Genomic DNA, 22,245 nt, shown 5'->3' on the forward strand with positions numbered 1-22,245 from the left:
AGTCCTCAAAGAATAAAGCCATGAGTGTGCTGTGTACATAGTGGGGCGGCTAGAAATGCTAATGCCACAGAAGAGTGAAAAGGCAACGCCCTATTGTCTGTGCAAGTAAATATCACTTTATTGCCTCAGCTTCCTCTTCTATTAAGCAGGTTTGTGCTGGGCCTTGTTATTGCAGTAAGAATAACTTCAAGACCTATTATCTTTGCCATCAAACTTTTTTCTTTTACCATTTTTTGGCAGGAACTAGCTGGGCAGCCACATATGAGATTCAGGAAAAGGATTTTCATCTGACTGTACAACTTGTTTGTAGATTTCCCTAGCTTATGAACTAACATTGTAAAAAAGAAATTAACTTGCATGTTCCAGAAATTACTCTGGACAATAATGGTTCCCACGGTACTGAGCTTCAACCATCAAGACTCATTCACTTGCATATGACCTGATTATTTGACATTTCTTCACCCTCATTCTTAGTGACTTCCGAGCATGATAAACAATAAAAGGTTACTGATGTCAACCCATTATGAGCCAGGATGCTGTTCTCCTCTAACACACAGTAAAGCCAGTACTGAAGCTTAATTAATACATGTTTGTAAATTGTGCTGAGCTGCAAGGCATTATGATTTCAGGTTTCTTCTGTAAATGTTTACCTCGAAGCTTTAGTCAATGCACTACTGTCTGAACCAAAGATAAGTTTTGCTTCCATCAGCTATTCACATAGCTGGTCAAATCACTGTCACAGCAAATCAATAGGAAATTCCTTTAGCATACTGTAATTTATGGTAGACCTGCAGCAACAGAATTGGGATTAAAAAGGGATAAGAAAAGGCAAGAAAGAACCAACATTTCTGCTCCCAGTGACATGATCAAAAAGACAGAGGAAAGCCTTGTTTGTAATGTAATTATCCATTAAAGTTCAATTCAGATACCATTTAAGGACTAGTCAGAGCCTTCCTAACACAAAATGAGTGGTTTTTAGAAAAAAGATACTGAAGTCTGAGCTTCAGCTGATATAACTCACTGTAGGTCCACTGCTAGCTCTCACCACAGAGATGACTAAGTTTAACCCCTCTCCTGCCAGCTCACTAAGAGGAGACCATTACAAAATGAGGCACACAGAGCTAACAGCTTCTGTATGTGGTCAGGAGTCAAGTCAGAGGGAACACTTCTGATGACTAAAAAGGCTGCTGACTTTATTGGGGCTGTTGTCAGGTTATCACCAGACACTGCAACTTCCAAAAAGAGAAAGCAGGTATTTTCTAGAAAATCCCTAGAAAGCTATAAATCTCTAAGTCAGCAACATTACTCCTGCTCAGGAGAGAATGAAATCAGATGCAAATAGCTCTGAAATTGTCTTAAAGAATTGACCGATATATTATTGGCATCACAGCTCTGGATGCTTTTGTCTAGCATGGCCCCAGCTTCTGTCTTGCCCCCATCCATGGACTGCAAATTTCAAAGCCATAGACATTGAGAACAGTCTTTAGACCTCTGTCCTTCTCTCACTGTTTGCAGTACTGGGCAGCAGTCCCAGTGATCAAACTACCATCTCTTTTGAAGAGTATGGGACATGCTGTGTATCAGAAGCACAAACCCTTCCCTAAAAAGTTGCAAATTAGAAAACATTATCTTAAATACCTTGTAGACTTAAACATAACTGTGACAAACAAAAACTGTAGGTGCCAAAATGACTGAGGGATTTATGGAGACGGTAACAAACTCCCAGTGACCATCCAGACCGGTTATGACTGGGCAGCCTATGTTGAATCAAAGTCAAGTTGCCAACTGAGTACAAGTGTGCAAATCACAAAGCTGTCACCATAATCAGGGCACTGGTTTTGCAGAGAGGCTAAGGAGCGAGTAAGCTTAGGAGAAAAAAAAAATGTTTAAGAAGAGTTTTGATACCACCGTTTACTCAAATTAAGCGGACTCTGCAGCAGGGCACAACCAAAATACTCCTGTACTTTCCACTCACTCTATTGCTGTGTGTCAGGCACAGAGCTCTAGGAGTGGGCTGCTTGAGTTGGCCTTGAACTACAGTTTCACAGACTGTCATTGTGTTTTGGGTAAACAAAAGCCTTTACACTCCAGGTCTGCAAACCTGGTATCTTCCTCAAACACTTCTGAAGTGGAGGAAGAAGGGGAAAAAGACAGAAATAAAACCTTGTTTAGGTTAATTATTAGTGACTGAAAGCTGCTATTAGTTTTTAGAGTCTGCCTCTAAAAAGAGAAATATTTTAGATGTTCAGCAGTTCTCAGCTGTGCAGAAGAGAATATGTTGCATCTCGGCAGCAGAGATGGTATGGTCCAAATGAAAATAGCGGCGCTTAAAATAAAAATCCTCATTTACATCAAAGACATCCTGTTATGAAGAGGTCAAGTCTGTGCAGACAGGTCATCCTCTCCTGACCCTTATGAGAGCATTTGACTATAAGCTTCTCTCTAATGGACTAGGGAAAGTGTGGGAACTAAGCTTTGTGGAAAGACTTTGCTACAGCAAGAAAAATGCTGATGTTTCAAGTATAGATAGTCTACTAATTCCTTTAGAAGTTATGGTAAGTCTGCTGCTTAACAAGAAAGGCCAGGATGAACTGCCTATCTATGTATAAATGGACGGCTCCCTGTTTCTGGAGCTGCTTTAAGCATGCAAGCAGCAGTGCCCTAACAGCCTGAAGTTGGTTTGAAATACACCGACGAACAACTTCCATCCTCCTACTGCCAGCTGAGCAATAATGGAGCAGGCAAAAATGACTGAGAGGACCAGTTCCTGTGGGCACTCTTGCAAGCTGTTCTACGTCCACAGTCCACTGTGTTCAGGCTGATGGAGCCAAAGTGCTCTCAGTGACACAGTATTTCCTCTATGTATGTTCAAGGGTTCCAGGTTTTTTAGTATAAAACCTGGAACAAATGCAACTTCTATTACTTTTCCTGTCCAGCGGAAGCAGATTATTTCTCCATCATTAATCCTCTTTAATTCCATTTCTTACCCATCAGGAATCAATAGGGTCAAAATGCCTGGGATAACACTGTCTTTGTCTTGCAGAACTGAACAGAAAGCTTATCAGACAGATATGGAGAAGGGCAATCAATAATCCAATCACACAATTCATTCCCCGTCATTCCCCAGTAGTCAATTCAAGGCTGAGAACAGAAACCGTGTCTTGTATTTGTCTAGTATAATTTAAAATATCTTCAAGAATATGGCTTTTTCCCATTGTCACCTCATTTTCCTGTAAAGATTTTTCTTATTTTCATCTTTACCATATTACGGAGTGAATAATGGCAAAATGTCCGTCAAAAGAGTGGACAAAATGATGATCCTGTAAAACACAGTCTGTGTTTTATAAAGGATGGAGATGTAATGGTGAATATAAAGAACATCAAAGAACTCCTACACCAGATGCTGTTCATGTTGTGCTGGTATAATGGCAGAAAATGTAGAATTTGTATATTGACTTGTGGATGGACTAAAAATAGTTTTGAGAATGAGTCAAATCACCAGTTCTGTACTTAGTTTCTCTTCAAGGTCCCACTGGGCCAAATTTTGTCCTATTTTTACAGCTGTAGGTTTCTAAAGGAACCTCAATGCGAACAGCAATTATTTTGTACTTTTACCAGCAGTCTGGCTCACTGATTTTGATGGGAGTTTGTCTGCATAAGAACCTTGGGATTTGTCTCAACATATTTAATTGGACTTAAAGTGTGAGCTCTAGGAATAAGAGGCTGTTGTTAGCAAGAACTTAAATAATGCTAATACAGGGTGCAATTAAACGACTACAAAGAATGGGTACATGAGTTGCCTTGCCTGCCTGCCTCTTAGGTGGCCAGACTGCGTTAAGACGCTTTAATTTTGTGGCTTCTTTGATACTTCGAGCAAAGTCCTGCCCTCAGACATGCACACACAACTTCCATTGAATTAATACATCTCCTGTTTATCTCTCAGTGCTACATCTAACCCCTTCTCCAGTCGTAGACTCCTCTGACAGCTCAGTGACTGTAACATGATTCATCCTTCTCTCTTCTTTCTCTTCCCTTGACTAGACACTAACAAACATAACAGAACTTGAGACAAGAGAAGGAGGCCCCTTATAATGAAAGATTCAATCACATCTTACCAAAAACAAAGGAGGGCACTAGCTAGTGCATGAAGCTGACTCCACTCTTCTAATAGAGGTACATAAATAAAAGGGAGAATGGCCCACATTCACCTCTAGTGCAAGCAGGTGCAGCCTCTCAGGCCTCCATGCTAGTGCGTTTGCTCAGGGCTGAATTTGGCCTGAACAATAAAACTGTGCATCGTATAGTTTTAAAGGACCTGATCTGTTCCACTGAACTGTACTGATTTTCTCTCTGACCCAAAATACACATGTGTGTCTCCACTGCGATGTAATGGTAGGAGAGTTCCTTTATGTTGTATGTACGTTTCTTTCCTCTGGGCGCACATGTTTTGTACTCGCTATATACCCTCACTGTCTCCTCCACCAAATAGCTGCAACATCCCCACAAATGCTATATAATAAATTACTCATTCATTATGTTCACTATTTTCTATGTTGTGTATTGGACTACAGTGTAAACTTGTTTGAGTTTGTAAGAGAGAGTTCTTGTTCACAAGGGAAATGTGACTTCTGCTTCTAAATGCACAGTTATAAATTACTTTTAAGAATGTCTCCAGAACACAACTGGACTACTGACAACTCTGGGGTTCTCTGCCCTGATTTACTGTGTGACTGCAAACAACTCACTTTATACAAGAGATTATGTATACATAGACCTAACATAAGCAGCACATAAGGAGACAGAAAGGAGACAAAAACTAGCATATAAAGAGAGACAAACACCACACAGTTTATACACAGAGTAGGAAGACAGTAGTAAGGCTTTTAGAGACAATGTCATCATGAAAGTGGAGATAAAGATGGTGAACCTACAATAGATATCTGTTTTTAATGCAGATGAGATAGCACAACATGTGGATGAGGCATGAGGAATGAGGTAGGAATACAGATACAGCCACACTGAGTAAGCCCTAGAAACAATTTCTTATTCTAACAGTGGCCAGCATCATCTCCTTCAGAAAAGCAGAAAAACCCCTTTCTGTGGATTTGGCATAGTCTGCCTCCCAATTAGATAGCTAAAGGCAATTATGAGTAATAACATGATTACTAAATAATAATAGTAATAAAAACATGTAATTAAAGTAAGTAAGAATTAGCTCAATTCAGGAATTTGGAAAAAAAAATTGAATTTGGGAAGAATGAACAGCTTGGAGAACATAAACAGAGGATGAAGCAGCAAGACAAACCAGTGGCCTGGATATATCAATTGGGAGAGCCCAAGGGATTGAAGGAAACTTCAAGTCGTCATGCTGGAGTAACAGAAGAGTTTTATTAAAAGTAATAATGAATATCAGTGGAGAAAGGAGTTGAAAATTTTGCATTAATTTCTATTTGGGCCACATTACGATGATGCCAAAGAGAGAAACTAGTTTTGTATTTACTAACATAAATGAACTCATTGACCCAAAGTTCTAAGAGTTAAAAAAAACCACCCCTGAAAGTGAGAATGTATTAACAAAATATATAAAAATGAAAAAAATTATCACAACTTCTTTGGAGGGAATGTATCATATTCTCCACAGATAGTCCAGAACACATTTTTCTGAAGGTGTACAAAGTACATCTGTGTTTTGAGCATTTTTGATAAAATGACTGAGCAAATGCGTGTGAAGTACAACATAAGCCTGAAGTTTAATAAATCTGTCATAGTCTTTTATCACTAAGTAAGTATGATGCTGCTACTCAATGCCTGATGGTGAAACAGACACATGGGAAGATCTAAACAAGATTTCTCGCATACAAGATCATTTCATTTAAAAAAAAAAAAAAAAAAAAAATCACAGCTTTCTTGCTGCATAACAGATGCTCCAGCAAGTAAAGGATGCTGACTGAAGCAGGAAAGGGCGGAAGACAGAAGAAAGCAAGTTTCCTGTTGAAAATCAAAGCACCTAAAACTTTGATGTGAAAAGGCAAGAGACAGTACTCATAGTAAACTTGTAAACATCCTCCTAAAATGCTAACTTAATGTATTAGAGTACTTATTCAGATAAAGGGCATAGATCCAGTTTTGCCTTCTGACACATCAAGAAAATTGTGTTGACTGATGGAAACATTTGGTCTCAAATCAACAAATCAGCATAAAAATGTGGGGCCTTACTGTCAACTAAGCTATTAAAACGTGAGTAAGATACACACATCTCTTAATAGATCTATACCAAAGCAACAAATTCTTGCTCCTTTCCAGTGTTAAGTTAAGGTCATCCTGCCTAACAAACCATTTCAGATAGACTCTCTCAAAAGTCTACTCTGCAGGCAATGGCAGATAACAGACAGCTGAATGACTGAATACTCTAGGTCATCCAAAAAATTAGATCAAAGAGTCCCTGTAGTCTATTGAAATGCAATTGCTTCCAAATTACATTGTGGTGTTCCAGGCTTGAAAGAATGGGTCACTGCAGTTTTATTGTAGAGAAGCTATTGCTAATGAAAGGAACAATGGAAAGATTAGTGCTACCAACCATATAGAAGAAACACCACTTTCGGTTTAATTGCAGTGAACAAAGCAAATAGGAAAGAAGGGCAACCAAGTGACAAAAGTAGTTGGTGCAAAGAGGATATAGAAGCTATTCACAAGGTTCTCTTGATCAGAGCACAGTGTCCAGACTTAACATATGATTACTGAATTCGGATCACAGTAAAAAATGACGTGGTTGTCATTACAGACAGCTGACGACACATTTTTAAGAAGGCAGTCTTACAAACTGAAAGACTAATAATCCTATTGATAATTTGCCTGGGATTCATTAGGTGCACGGAAATTAATAAACGCATAGGGAGAAAGGAACAATTATACTTCATTTGTGATACCTATTCTGCAGGAGATTATTGTAAGTAAAGGTTTACTTAATTTACCAGTTTAAAATAACAATTTAAGGTGAAATCTATTGAACCTTGGAACTGATTAAAGAAAGAGAGAGATTCTAACTGGTGATAATCTAGGTACTGAAAAAGGTTCTGCCATAATAAATTTGTTCATGCCACAATATTTATTCCCTTTTGACCAGTTTCTGGATCTTGTCTAAGTGAAGCTTACCAGTCATAACAATCTCTATGTCGAGACAGTGGTAAAAGATCCATTTCAGTCTCAGTTAAGATCACCACATTCTGTTTCTCTGTGACCTGAGGCAGACTTGAACCTTCCTTCTCCAGACAAGACTTGACAAGCCCAGCTTCACTTAGCTCATAAAGCATGTTAAAAAACAAAACGTGACCAAACAGGGGAGATCACCCAAACTGTAACTGTTGTGTGTAGGTAGAGCACTTCTCTTAGAGGAAAAGGCAGACACTGCAATAAGTGAAAACAGTTTTTTTATGAATAAATATGGTAAAAGCTAGCAGTTGTGAAAATGAAGCTACCACAGAAACAACTAAGCACATCCAACATTAACAGTTCAGGACTACAAACACAACTTAAAAAAACAAAAGAAAGCTTCATTCCAGTTCCTGGCACCTGCTCCAAAGTCACATTTGCAACTGTTCAAAGGAACCATAAGATACTAATTTCTCTAACTTGCTGAGAAAAAAAGTAGAGCATTCAAAATATAATCCAGACTACTTCAACCAGTTATCAGTATTCAACAGCTCTTCCTAATGAACCACCCTCTTCTCAAGTCACTGATTACTATTTCAAAGGAAACACTGAGTGTCTCAAGTACTCCTTTTTTGGTCTCGTCACACAGTTTAATAGCCCTTATGGACAAGTACCTTTGCAAAACAGATTTCTAGAGGGTGATCCAACACATCCTCTGGACCTTAGTCAACCACAAAGCATACAGATAGCTTCATATACCTAATACTATTAAATGTCACTCCTTTCATCTACATCCACAGGAGATTGCATTGCAAGTGCAAGGGCTTAAGCCTAAAAAACATAAATAACTATTATTTCTGTAGATGATTCTTCTGAATTACATCAGTAAAGACTTCTTTGCAGGCAATGAACACTGTCAAATGTATTTTGAAAAAATAATTTGTGAGTAATAATTTTTCATGAACTTGGATCACAGCCATAAATGGAAAATAGGCAATGATAATATTTAACACATTCATAAGAGATCAACTAATCGAGACTTATAAACCCGAATAAGGCTGGAATTGTCAAAGGAAACGAAGGGGAATTGGTTCATACTCCTGCTGAGATAGAAAATCCACCCTTCCTTAAAGCAGTTGACAAACCTAGGTACAGTATTTTTTTCTCACAAGCTTATAGATTGATCTTTTTTTCTTTATTCATAGTAGTTCACAAAGGCAGGAAGAGCATTTACTTAGGAGTAAGCAAAAATGTATAAACTAGCACAAACTGTAACAAATGAAAATTGCTATGGGATAACTACTAGGACTACCAGCCAGTCTTTTGTTTTTTTTCCTGAAAGACTGCAATCAAAAAATACAAAGGGTGCATTGCAGTTCATCGGCTATAACTAAACCTCTTCTGTTAAATGCAATAGGCAACTAGTGGTATTAGGAAAATCACCAAATGGTGTGTGGTATCCTGCATATCATATGAATTACATACCTCCAGCTACTGTTCCACATATGAAAATACTTTTAATGCTGATTTGTTTTAAACAAACACTTACCAAGCCTACACATGTAGATATTGCTACCGAAGAGGTGCTATCGTTCCTTATAAATCCCTGGTAGAAACACTGCTCAATTTCAGGTTCCTGAGAATTTGAGACTCCATCTTTCCCGAGTACCTGGACAATAAAACTGTTGCTTAAAATGGTCGAAGGTTTAAGTTCTAAGTGAAGTTCCTGTCCAAATGCTGAAAATTTGTAGTGCAAGGAACTCTTTGAACTCTGAGTTGATCTCTTTCTCCTAGTACTGTGCAAAACATCATGTGAAATGTACGATCCACTGGAATCCACTTTGACAGGTGTCACAAATACATAATCTGTAACGATAAAAAGTTAGCCATCAGCTTTTGTATCCAGTAAATAAGGTAAGCGTCATTCTAACACGGTAAGCATCAGGCTTTCACTATGGCATGAAGCATTCCCTCATTTAGGGAATGGCCTGAAAGCTCTGCAGGCTATGTGTGTATAGGCTTGACTGCATAAATTCACCCCTGTAAGTCACACAGGCTCTCAAACAGTGTTTGTTTCCTTTCCGCCCCACTGAGAGGTACAGACTAACTAGCATAGCTGTGAACATTCCCACAATCGCTCTTCTGAAGACATTTGTCATCACGAGCAGATCTGTAGATTTTCCCCTCCCCCTGTATTAATTGCTGTCAAATGTGAAGGCTGCTCTGGTTTGAGGGGTTTTTTCTTTCCCTAAGAATGCAGCAAATATTATATCACTGTAGGGGTAACCATGACTGAGATTTTGTAGAACTGTACCGCTTGTTCAAATGGATTAAAGGATTAATTTATTAATGCCTTAACTGAGTGAGACCTCATCTCTTTGTAGTGACTCGATTAGACTGGGTTTCAAATTGTAACTGACCTTCAGCAGAAAGAGATTACATCCTACCTAATAACCTTTAGTCAGCCATTGCTAATTGCATGTCAAAGAAGTTTACTGGTTTGGATAAAATATGTGAAAAATTACAAAACTATTTGTGAGGAGAAGACTAAGACTAAGATCTACTCACAATCACCTAAGAAAGGCAAAAATAGAGGCCAGGATTCAGCTAGCTGCATAAGCAGGTGCCTAGCTTGAAGTACATTATCATTGCTGTTGATCCAGCCATACAGGGATTACTTGTATCCTGGAAACTGGGTCTGAATTTTAGCCGTTTGCTGACCTAGGACTTTTGCACCTATTCCTGGTTACAGGAGTAATTATGCTGAATAAACTGCTTCCCAACCCCATTTCATTTTTGAGATTTATTTCTCTGTGAATACTTAAAGATGTCCATGCATTTGACAGTAGAACAATTAATTTCTCTTCCTAAATTGAAATAACACCGTTAAAAAAGAAGAAAACCCCCTCCTTTTTGTTGTAACAGATGTTGCAAAAACTATCAATCTTTTTGCCTGAACAGACTTTATTGGGCACACATTAAGCTGAAAACATAACCAGTGATAGGTTGTTTTCCCTTAGATAATGGAAACAATACATCAAGAACTTTCACTTTCCTTGAGTGGTGTTAATCAACGGCAGAAGTTGAGGACGCTAAGCAGGCTGGTGGCCAAAAAATGCAAGCAGCTGCTGGAGAGAGGGAATCCCCCAGTGAGCAGATGATTGGGTGCAAGAGGGTTTTCCTTTCTGCATCCTGGTGTGGTTATCTATAGTACTTTGTTTCCACTCACACCCAATAAAAAGCATATACTGCACTTCAAACTTCCCAAAGTCATCAGCATCTAAGTGTTAGCCTCTGCAACCTGGGAACAAACAGCTCCTGAGCTCTCACTCACACGAGTCCTTTCCCTCCAGGTTTGTTTTCCCTTAGCCTGCATTGCACAGCATCTTCCGCTCTCCCACCCAAGTCTTTTCATTACTTTTGTCTCGTTGCTTCCATAACAGGCACATGAGGTTTTGCTGTCGTGGCTACATACACATTCATCCTTCTAACTGCACATGTAAATGTGGATGTATTTACCATCTCATTCATTTGCTTTACTGTTACATATCGTTCCTTTTAGCTTTTGCACACAGGGCTTAACAAGTTAATCTCTGCCCACAGTTACTCTTTTACAGTGCTTTCACTTTATGTTCCCCGAACACTGTGGCTTTTTCCCTTTAAATGCTCAGTCCACCAAAAAAAGCATCCATGCAAATGTTTATATACAGACACAGAAAGAGCTATACAAACCATGATTCAATTCACTGATGCTGTCACTGGTTAAAGTTGCTGCATGAGACATGCAACAGAGGCAGCACAGCTGAAGGGTCTGCAAGAGAGAAAAAAAAAAAAGGAGAGAGAAAAGGAGTATTGGGCGAGATTTACTTGACAAGGGAAGGCAGAAAGACAAGGCACCAGAAACTGTGCAGTAACCTGGTATGAAAGTACACTAGGCGACTGCAAAAGAAAGTGCTCTCGACCTGCCTTTACAATGCTTCCAAGCCACGGGAGAGTCGGGAATTGCATGGAGCTGCCGCTGAGAATCGCAACAGGTAAAGTCCAGACGACAAGCAGGAGACAGTCCATGTTCCGTCGTGCACCTGGTGTGCTACCTGCTCCCCGAAGCGTGCGGCGGGCGAGCCCGGATCCCCCGCATGGTCACCTGGGCTCTGCCCCGCAGCAGCTCCGGCGGCCGGCTCGCAGCGCCGCGCCCCCGCCGTGCGCGGCGGCGGAGCCCATGGAGCGGCGCCCAGGTGAGCGCGCCCTCGCCGCCGCCTCCGACGCGCACGCTTTAAGCCTCCGCCGCCGCCGCCGCCGCCGCGGGGCAGCGCTGCCTCCGGCGCCGCGTCTCGGCGCGGCCGCCGCCCGGGGGGCGACGCGGAGCGGAGCGGGCGGGCGGGCGGGACCAATGGGGAGGCGGCGGGGCCGGGCCGGGGCCGGGGCCGGGACTCGCGGGCGCAGGCGGGGAGGCACCTGGGAAAGGGGGTGGCTTGCGGCCCCCCCAACCCCTCGGGGGAAGCGAGGAAGCGGCTGGGCTGAGCAAGGGCAGCGCCAGTGCTGGCACACCTGTGGCGATCTGCAAAGAGATCCGGGGGACCTCCACCGGGGTAGGAGGGGTGCAAAAAAGGGGGGCCGACCCACGGGGCTTAATCAAAAGGACCAGAGCTTTCGTGTGATGCTGGGAGAAGGAGTAGAGTCCAGTATCAGTCATCCCGCTTCCAAAACACCATTCACTTGGAGAGAATGTGCTGTTATTTTCTATTATTTTTAAAGGTAGCTTCATGGGAAAACAAACAAACAAATCAAACAAAGATTAGGTTGTCTGGAAAGAAAATACAGCTGTGATAGCCAAGACCAGTTACTGAATATTGAAAATTGATGCCCATAAAGGAGCTGACTTTTACACAGTGACTTACATGTATTGAGCCAAATGCAGCACCAGGCTCTGGTCTCGACTAATCTATTAGGTTACACTTTCCCTTCTACAGAAAACTTCAGTAAAGGATCAAAGATCTAAATAATCTGAAAGGAAACTGAAGTATTGAAGGGAATGGGACTGGTCCAGATTGGAAATCAATACAGAACTTGTTTCTGATGGTTTTGGCTGCACTTGGAGAAGTGTCCCTCACCTCATGATCTCCCTTTTGTGCTACAGAGTTTTCCAGTATGTGACTCAGTCCAATCTCACTCAAAATCTCCCTTGTCCCAGGGTCACACCATGAAAATAAATGGTAGCTGTGTCAATTTAAGGTGCCTTGCTGCTCCAGTTGGCGCACAAGCTGGAGAGCACAATGGAAGCCGAGGTGAGCTGGAGGTCATCTCCTCTATCTTACCTCCTTCACCGGGGGTTTCGTGGTAACTAGTTTGGGGTAGCGGATTAGACAGATCAGAGATATTTTCCGTTCTAAAGCATTTCCTGTCTTTAAACATTAAATAAGTTCCCAGGTGTGGAATTTCTCCTTCACCTCTCTCTATTTCCCAATGGGTTTTACATTATCACCTTGCTGAATATATTATGATAAAGCTTCAAGATCTTTTTGCAATAGTGCACCTGTCACCTCCCACTGAGTATATTCATACGAAATAGCTGGCTACAGCTTTACGATGGTCCCAGTGGAGCAGAACACATTAAGCATGCTGTACATTGCAGATAATAGGAGAAAAATATAAAATTATTGGGCTGTAATTTTATTATCGGCCCTCAACACCCTGAACAGACAGACTTGACTGTTTTCAGTAGACTACCTGGCTGTGAAGACTGACATTTTATTTGCTGTGAGGGGAGGGAAATACAGTTCTCTAGCAATTACAAGAATTGTTTAAGAAAGAAAAAGACAACTTTCACCATAAACCTAGCATCACTGAAGGGAGTTTTGCTCTTGATTTCTGTGGAGTTAAGATTTCACCCTGGGGATTTATTTCTGTTTCTGAGTATGATCAAAGAAGAACAAAAAAATGTGACACTGCTTTGCATGACTATAAATGACATGCGTCCAAATTTGAGTTGGCATTAGGCAGGGGACCCCAACCTTTCTTGGCCTGTAGGCAGCAACATTGATCAGTAACGTGCTCAGACAACATCATGCTTTGCTCCCCAAGTCAATCAAGATCCCAGCAGAGATGGTCATAAACATCACAGAATCCTGCAGGCAGCTCGTTACCATGTCCAAACATAGTTACCATGCAAAACATTAGAGAAAGAAAGCTCCACAGTCAGCAGTGTAGTAAACAATGCAGTCAGAGGGTTTTTTTCCTCCCCCCACTCCCTAGCAATTCCCACCTCAGATGTCTAGCAAGCATATATTCCTTCAGAGATAATCATTACCATACTACAGTTTGTTATTGGGCTATTCTCTATTCTCCTTAAGCTGTCAGGTTGGATGCTGCTATCACTTTTTTATGCTGATCAGTTTTGTCATGTTTTCAGTACCTCTTTTTCTTCCCCTGCTTGTTTGTATCCACCTGTTGTAATTGTGTTCCACCTACATAAGAAACTCCTCCATTACCGGTGAATACAAGAAAGTGTGGGGACCCAGCAGAAGCGTGTCACCCTTAAGCAGCATTGCATTATAGATAATAATATCCTTCTTGGGGAGGGATCTCCAGTGTAAAGAGATCATTTATGTACCATGACTCAGGAAGTCAGGATTTCTCTCGTATCTGCAAGGGAAAGTAAGGGGTTTGCTTCACTTTCGTCACCACACTGAGGCTTGCAAGAGCATAGACCAAGTTTCACCTGGGCTTCTCATCCACCCGCTCTAGACAGATCACACCCGCATGCAAAGTGTCCATTGTCTTGATGTCTAGATGCAAAGATGTTGGATGTTCTCGTTTCCACTTGCTAACTTATCAGAGAAAATGGATTACTATTTTTAATAACTCTATACTTTCTAATTCTGAATCCCTCTTTTTCTCATGAATTTCTACAGACTTTTTTCCCCAAGAACTATGCTGTTATGGCCATCGTGATAGAGTCTAGCCCCACACAGAACTCATTATCGGTAACATGACTGACAGGCATGCAGAAGAAATATGCCCTGAATTAAAATGCCATCGTGTTTGTTTTGCCATCTTTGTTAGAGCAAATTCTTTATCATGTGAGAAATTTGTGACCACTGAGATGAGTGAATGATTCACAGAAGTCTGTTGTCTGATAGCTGTCATCTCTTCCTCTGTCAACCTAGATTATTTTTCCAGGTATACTGTATTAGAAATTAATTTGAATAATTTATACTATATTTAAATCATATATGATTGGATAACTGGAAGGAGATTACCTACAATGGGAAAATGGTGCAGTGAGGGCTTGTTTTAACCAGGTAGTCACATCGCATTGAGTGGATATGCATAGTAGAATTGGAGCAGATACGTTTTTGCTAACTCAGCATTCAGTTTCTGCAACTGTCCATTCCTACTTGACCGCTTCTGTGACTATTTCTTACTGAACAACATACTTGTTGGGTTATTCAGGATACATGTAAGCACTCCATAGGATTCTTCCAGCTCAATCTTTATGCTCTCTTTGTGTTTATCCTCATGAAGATGTTTCACTCTTGTGAAGCACAGAAGCCCTTTGCCTTCATTTATAGTGAGTGGTGATTAACCACATGCTGGCTGAAACTCCTTGCAGAGAAGTCTTCATGGAAACCCCTTTACAAATGAAAATGATCCTCTTTAGAATGAGCTGGTAGTTTTCAAAACCCATCAAGTTTAACTTTGCCCCAAGTTGAAGAGGCTCCAAAGTGAAGTTATGCTCCAAAGCTGGTTATGCTCCATACATATCACAACTGCTAAGGAGGCTTTTCTTTCCCATTGTATTATTCATTCAATAGTCTCAAGGCATTTTGTGAATTTATATAATATGTCTAAAGAGTTCAGCAACTGTTACTCAGTTGTAGCAAGACAAAACCTCTAGTTGAACAAAATACGAGCAACTCGAAAAAGAACTCGTGGAAGGGTTCATACAGATTAAGCGTAGTTGCAGGGATGTAGTCATCTGGCATCAAATTACATTTGCCTGGCTATTCGTATGTTATCTAAACCCGCTCAATACCATATAGTTTAGGAAGAGGCCAAATCCTTTCAGCTGGCATAAATGATCATAGTTCCTCTATCTGGCTGAGTTACAGAACCTGAAAAGATAGTCTACTGTATCCTTCCTGCCAGATAGATCCTTTGTGCAGAAAGGAGGTTGTAAACAAAGAGAGTTCGTGGCCTACCTCCCTGCCATAGGGAGCACCTCACGTATGGTACAGGGGCACAGCTGGAACATGACACATCCTAACAGACTGGTGGTCTGAGGACACTGGTCAGCCTCCCCTCCAGCTGGAATGGCATTAGCACTTGCTCTTACTTCCACAGAGTAGGTTTATAAAGTACTAGACGGTATTGTAATGCCTGCTAACAGCAGATCCACTCCTACACCGTATCCTTTCCCGTCCCCAAATTTTAAAAGCTACTCTCATAAAAAGAAACAATGAGGAGTTCTTTGTTTACTTCCCTGAAATCTGAAGCTGACTACAGTATTCTCAGGAACGGAAAATGCTAGTCTAGCATGTTCCCAAAAGCATATTTCTGCATTTCTAACCAGTGATCAGTTTATAATATGAGCTACTGTAATAAAGTTGCTTTTGCATGATGGCTAATTGCATTCTTCAGTGACACATGGCATGGGCTATACCATATCATTGGTTATTCTGTTTACAGGTAACTATATTTCAGCTGATACTGAAACTGTATAAGTAACAAAAACATCTACTGGTTGACTTAGTGTGGTTCCTCCATTAATTCCTGTTCCTTAAAGGCCTGAAAGTTCACAGAATAAAATTCCACTGTCTCACCAGTTTCTGTATTAATTCTGCTTTCTGCAGAAGCCTCAAAACGTGGTGTTAGGACTGAAGTTATTTCCTCAAATGGTCTCTAAACGCACAGTTTTCAGTTTGCATCCTATAAATTCTGGCAAACTCCATGCAATAAAGAGTAATCTGGTGGAATAGGTTCTCACCACCATTTACAGTAATATTTTCTGTCAATAAGCCCCTAAATTCATTTCACATAGCTTTTTAAATGCAGCCACTGGAAAAGGAGCTTGATCCAGCACTCCTGCTGTACCCGAACTCCCAAAGAAATCAAAGAAACAATGTTTACATTTTTTCCTCACCCAATTTGCACGTAGCACTGGTCTGCTATAGTCCCAAATAAACGCTTTTGATTACAAATATTAAACACAATTTTCTGCTTACATGCATTTCTCTGTATTGCACAGCATGTCCATCCTAATTTGATTAGTTCTACACATTTATTTGTGCTAGCTGGACATCCTACTTTCTGGCATGGAGTATGAAGTTCCAGCTATCCTGCTGACTTGTTACCATTGTACTTGCTCTATCCAGCTACACAAGAGATTTGGGCTCAGGAGCGGAACTAAAACCACCTCCATGCTGGGTGCTTACGGCTGACATATAGAAACGTCACAGAGCAATGTTCTGCATTTCTTTTGCAGTAAGTGCTGTAGGCTAATGCTTAGATTTTAGAAGAGATTAACTGACTTGCATTTCTGGTGTCACCAGCAATTTTTAAAAGGGGGAGGGGAGACCAAGGAAGCAAGAAAGACAACCTAAAAACTCCACAAATAGCACTCATTCGGCTTGGATCCAAATGTCACAAGTTGCTGCCACAGTGTCCCGACACACTCTGTGGCTGAAAAGTGAACAGGGGGAAGCTGCAGCTCAGTACATGGGGGCTCTGTCACACACCCAGACCAAAATTAAATGAAAATGTCCATCACTAATAGAAGAAAAATAAAAGCTGTCATTGTGGGTGGCCTGACTAAGGCTTTGCAAGCACTACATTTTAGAAGAGTTTTCCTGGAAACTTGCCAAGTGTAATTAAAGCACAGGTACCTCCAAACTCACAGAACTCTAATAAAAACAATTATGCAGTTTATACTGTTGTGCACGTGCCAAAATTTGTATTTATACAATGGATCAAAAATGGCACAGGAGAAACCATGCAGTCCAGCAGGTTCAAAGACCCACTTTGAAATGTTTTTTAATAAATACTGATTTGCACTACACCCAGAAGGCTGTGTAGCCTACGGAGTCACAAAGACATATTTAAAACCCCTGCAAATTACTTCTAAGACACTAGTATTGGTTTCAGACATACTTTGGCATCACATGCAGGAAGGAAAGCCCAGTCTCTCTTACAGTCAGCCAGCATCTGCACCCCAGAAAAGGATAAACCAGGCCAAGAAAGAAAATCCATATGGAAGTTTCAACCTCTGTCCTCCATGATAGGAATGTATGAGGTTACTCCACCCCCAAAACAAATGGCATTGGGATGAAATGGTACCTCATTCAGTTCTTATTGGTCCTTCTTTTCATCTCTGTAAACAAAACATACATGTTTCATCGAATAGAGGCTAAAAGTTGTTTTTTTCTCCCCTGCTCCTAGTAGCGCTACTTCATCTCACCCAAGCCTGACATATTATCTTGCTTTTTCATTTTATTTCTGGACTGGAAAGGTAACTTCTGCTGATGTGACTTGTTCCCACAGGTGCTTGCATTGCTTTGTAAGATAAGATCTCTGATGACAATTTTCCTGCTTGTATCCAGTTAGTTTCAGGGTGGGAGTCTGAGTTCTGGGATGAAAATTTCAAGTGCACTCTGAGAACTTAATTTTCCAAAGTACCAAGCATTCACAGCTCCAGTTGAGATCAGGAGGAACTGAACCTGCTCAGCATTTCTGAGCATGAACCTCTGTACTCTTCTGAACAATATACCCTGAGAAGAATGTTGCTGGGAAGATTTAGTCTCCAGTCCTTTTTACATGTGTTTCTTCTTTTATTTGCTAATTTCATGGGCCAAGCAAAGAAGAAAATTGGCTTCTCTCTCCTCTGAATTTCATTATTTGCAGATTTTTTTAATACAAGATAATGCTTCTTTGGCTGGCTCCTGGGATTCCTCTATTAAAAACTTCCCCCCCTTTTCACATCAATGAACCTTTGTTACTTCAGCCTTCTTGCTGGGAACATAGATTGCAAAGAAGTTCAGGAGCCTTTTCAGTCCCTTCTGTGTAACAGTTGCAGTGTACCCACAAATACTTTGTTTTACCATTTTCAATTAAGTATCAGCCCATTTCCTATGAACATTAGGTGCTTTTATTTCTGGTTCAGTGTGTGTTCATCTTCCCTTTGTAGTTGTCTGCCCAGACCCACCACCTTCATGTCTTTCTCACTCAAAATGGACCTTTCAGTGGGAATTTTAACTACAGCTTGGCAATCAAACAGGAAAATGTCTCCCACAGAATTATGGAGCTGTTCCATATTTGCTTCTATAAGAAAGGGCTTACAGCACCATGCAATACGATACAAAGAAGGCGTTGTCTAATAAATCTGCATAGACATTCTATTTGCTGTGTACTGAAAGACTTCAAACTCTTGTACCATAACAAGAGTGGGGTTTGTGTTAGACATTGGAAAGCTGTAATTTTTGAGGACCAGATTCTCATTTCTTGTAGGCTATTTTACACCACAATGGCAGTGAGCAGTCACTTCACAGCTTTGTATAAAGGTATTAACGGTAAATATTTAACTTGCTTTATATTCTTTCCCCAGGAAAACAAGGCCTTCATGACTTATCTTTTATTTTCTGCAAAGAAGGATATTTTTACCACTATTTTTCTTGCTGAAAGATGACGATTACAGATGAAGAACATGGTAGCAGTAGTTGTACAGGACCCCTTGAGCTAGGTGCTGAACACACGCAGAACAGAAAATTGGTCCCTATCCCAAGAGCTCAGCTTACAGTTTTTAATTTACCACAGCCTTCTTTGCCTTCCTAATTTGCAAACAAAACTATTCCCTGACGGTGGTGTTGATTTCCAAAGTGATTTCAGCATGTTGAAGAGTCAAACAGTTGTTTTACAAACTCAGTGTTGCACCAGTTGCTGTGACAACATTTAATAATATCTTACTCTGTGTGTGTACTGAGTGGAAAGTGTTTGATTTTTGTCGATTTTCAATAGAGCTTGGATGTTGGGAATAAAAAGGAATGAAATCATTTTAGGCTGTATGCCTGTAACGTTGAAATTAACAGCCCCTCTTCAGCTGAATTCAATAAGGGTAGAGTTGGACCTTTATGGTGGCAATTCTGAACTTGCATATTAAGACAAGTGCTCTACTGGAGCAAGAATGTAAAGGTAGCTGGAAGAGTTAAAGAAGAAGTGATTTTTAGAAATGTAGACGAGAATATTCATGAAAATTGGAGTCATGCAGGTTGAAGCTTTGCTCAGACAACCCTTATGCGTGAGTCTAATGCTAGGTATGTTCATGTTTGCTGGGAGGTGCCTTACAATCAAAATCCTTCCCTTCCTCTCCTTTAAGAAATACCAAATACTGTGAAAGCGCTGTTGTTTTGCTCCATGGATGAACTCTTAAAGAGTGTAATATTAATAAAAGTGATTTCATGGCCTTTTCAATCATTTTACTTTTAATGAGAGCAGGGGTTTTTTAGCTTGAATTTAAATGAGATTTAAACCTTCTTGGCAATGCAGACACTGCAACATTGTGCTTCATAACCAGAAACTGAAACTGATTAGTCTATTTGAGAGTAACCTGATTATTTTTTACCCATGCTTGCAGGATAATTTTACTGAGTTGCATCTAGCAGGAAGAAATGCGCTGACTCCAGCTCTGCCAGGCCAGCTAGCACTGCCTGCTGCCCTCACGGTATGAAACTGGAGTTGCACATGTATGATGTGTACTGGGATATGCACAGGATCTTTCAGAGGACTATGGAAGGCATCGCATGTCTAGGACTTAGCCACTGTCAAGCAAAAATTATTTGCACCCAGAAGTCTACACACTAACTACAGTCTACAACTTGAGCTACCTTGGCCTATTTTCATGATCCAGAATAAAATGAAATTAAAAGTAAACAAAAAAATGTGACAGGTAAAATATTAATTAGATTGACAAAGTACTTTTATTTTTTATGACCTCTAATAGTCTAAGCTGCAAGATCTACCTTTTGTGCCCCTTTGACTATATATATACACTTGTATCTTGCTCAGTTGCAGTCACACACTAAGGGTGTCAAGAGCAGCAAGATATAAATGCAAACTCATTGCAAACTGAGGAAAATGTTTATTAAGTTTATTAAGTCTCTGTTTCCCAGCTACATTTTTTCTGAAACCTGCCTCATCACAGTATAGAGACAACGTGATCTTGAAAGCGTATTGTTTTGGATGAGGGCCAGCCATCTGGGAATCCTTCACAAGTACCTGAAATAGAAGTAAGGTAGGGCATATTGAGGTGAGCGGCTTCCAGGTTTTACCTGAAAGCTCTGTAGGTGGCCTAAGGCCACTTGAATCTAATCCAAAACAGGCACCTGGCTCTGGCCTGGATGCCTGCCAGTTTCATAGCATATTCTATCCCTGAATTATGGTGTCTGGACTTATTTCATGGCTTATTGTTGTATGTCTTTTAAAACTAATTCCTCACTGAAAGATGTTTGAAATTCAAAGCTTTCTTCATTTTCCCACTGTATTCTGGAGCTGCAGACACTTGCCTTATTAGGTCCAGGAAAAAACTGCTCTAACAATTCACTAAATAGAGCTTAATGCTTTGGTACTGTGCAGGTTGTGGTTCTTGGGAGGAGGAAGAAAAGGGAGAACAGAGGCTTGTGTTATCACTTTACCTTGTTGATAAACATGACCAGGTATAACTTTTGTAATATCAGAGTTCTCACTAAATGCCTGTGCTGCTTAACTTTGAAAGCACTTTTTATAGGTGTAAAGGGAGCAATCTACTTGCAGTGATTAAAGCTTGGTTGTTTATTAACTACAAATGTGGCTTGTATATGTTAGCCCCTGAATTATCACAGTGCTTTTATTATAGCTCAATCTTTCATATTTCAGTGAGATTATTCTAACTTCTTCCTTACGAGCTGCCCAGAAGCAACTCTACTATAGAGATTCATGATTATTGGACTTTTTTGGAATACAGAGTCAGACTTACTCATATTCCAAAACTCCGAATGGAGAAAAGAAATCTCCTAAAATCCAAATGTGAGCAGTAATAGTCGATATTTCCTCCACAGAGGAATAAAATATTTAAAATACTTAAGGGAGAATTTAGCAATGGGTGATATATGTAAATATGAGAACTTTTCCCTGAGAGCCAAATGTTTAGCATTTGATGTTGAAATATTTTAAGTGGAAAACACTACAGGATTTCTCTTTGCTACAAGGGCAGCTTAAATGGTAATGTATTCATCTTTCTTCTCCCTATCAGATCTGTCAAAATGGTTCATATCTTTATGAATTTGTATAACCAGCAAATCTAATCCCTTCCAGATGCCTGGACTTTATATTGCAGTGTTGCATATTCTTAATTATGCTGCTATCTGCCCATCTTAATACTTGATTATAATTATCACACTAAGCAGTCTACTTAGCTAAACTTTTAAAGAAACAGAAAGGCAGACTTCTGCAACCTCCTTTCCTAAGTTGGGTAGCCTCCCTATTACAGAAAACATGTTGCTGTTTAAACAGCCCAGAAAGGAATTACCTGACCAGAATAAATAACAACTGCCTTAGGGCATGTTCCCTCTCAAATGTTGATTTGAAATTGCTGATCAAGTGTTAGATTAACTGAATTACTTACAACTCTCAATTAATAAATACCAAAGCAACTTGGCTAAGAAAACAACAGAGAACATTAAACAAAGAGAACAATGCCCGCATCTGCGAAAATCACTTGGAGTGGTTTGTCAGATACCAAGGCATTACACAGAGAAGAGATTTCTACTGAATCATCCTCAGAACTACATCAAGGGGCATCTGTTACTTCCCACCTAAAAGTCTAATAAGGGACTCAGAAGGGTTTGAAAACTGTTGGGCCTATAGGAAAATCGCAAATAACTGCAAAGTCAGGAGAACACTTAACCTGAGATTTAGGTGTTGTATCAACAATAATGGAAAGCCCAAGAGAGACTAAGGGTTCAAGACATGAACCTATTATGTGTGTGTGTGGAGTGTGGAATGTGGGAAGCTTAGGGCTACTATATTTCTGTCCAGATTTTCCCAGACGAAATGAAATGCAGTAAGACT

General features: G+C 40.3%; 1 protein-coding gene across 1 annotated transcript in view; it reads right to left on the reverse strand.

Annotated features, from left to right (window-relative positions):
- ADAMTS18 (ADAM metallopeptidase with thrombospondin type 1 motif 18) overlaps nt 1-11,217 on the reverse strand; it is a 79,381-nt gene extending 68,164 nt beyond the window's left edge. Inside the window, exons 1-3 of the mRNA XM_075161450.1 lie at nt 11,116-11,217; nt 10,882-10,960; nt 8,699-9,015 (exon numbers count right to left, since the gene is read on the reverse strand). Coding sequence (XP_075017551.1) covers nt 8,699-9,015; nt 10,882-10,960; nt 11,116-11,217 — 498 coding nt within the window. The remainder of the gene's footprint in view (nt 1-8,698; nt 9,016-10,881; nt 10,961-11,115) is intronic.
- Nucleotides 11,218-22,245: the final 11,028 nt, after the last annotated feature.

The sequence above is a fragment of the Calonectris borealis genome, chromosome 12 (assembly GCF_964195595.1).
Source record: "Calonectris borealis chromosome 12, bCalBor7.hap1.2, whole genome shotgun sequence".
Lineage (NCBI taxonomy): Eukaryota > Metazoa > Chordata > Aves > Procellariiformes > Procellariidae > Calonectris > Calonectris borealis.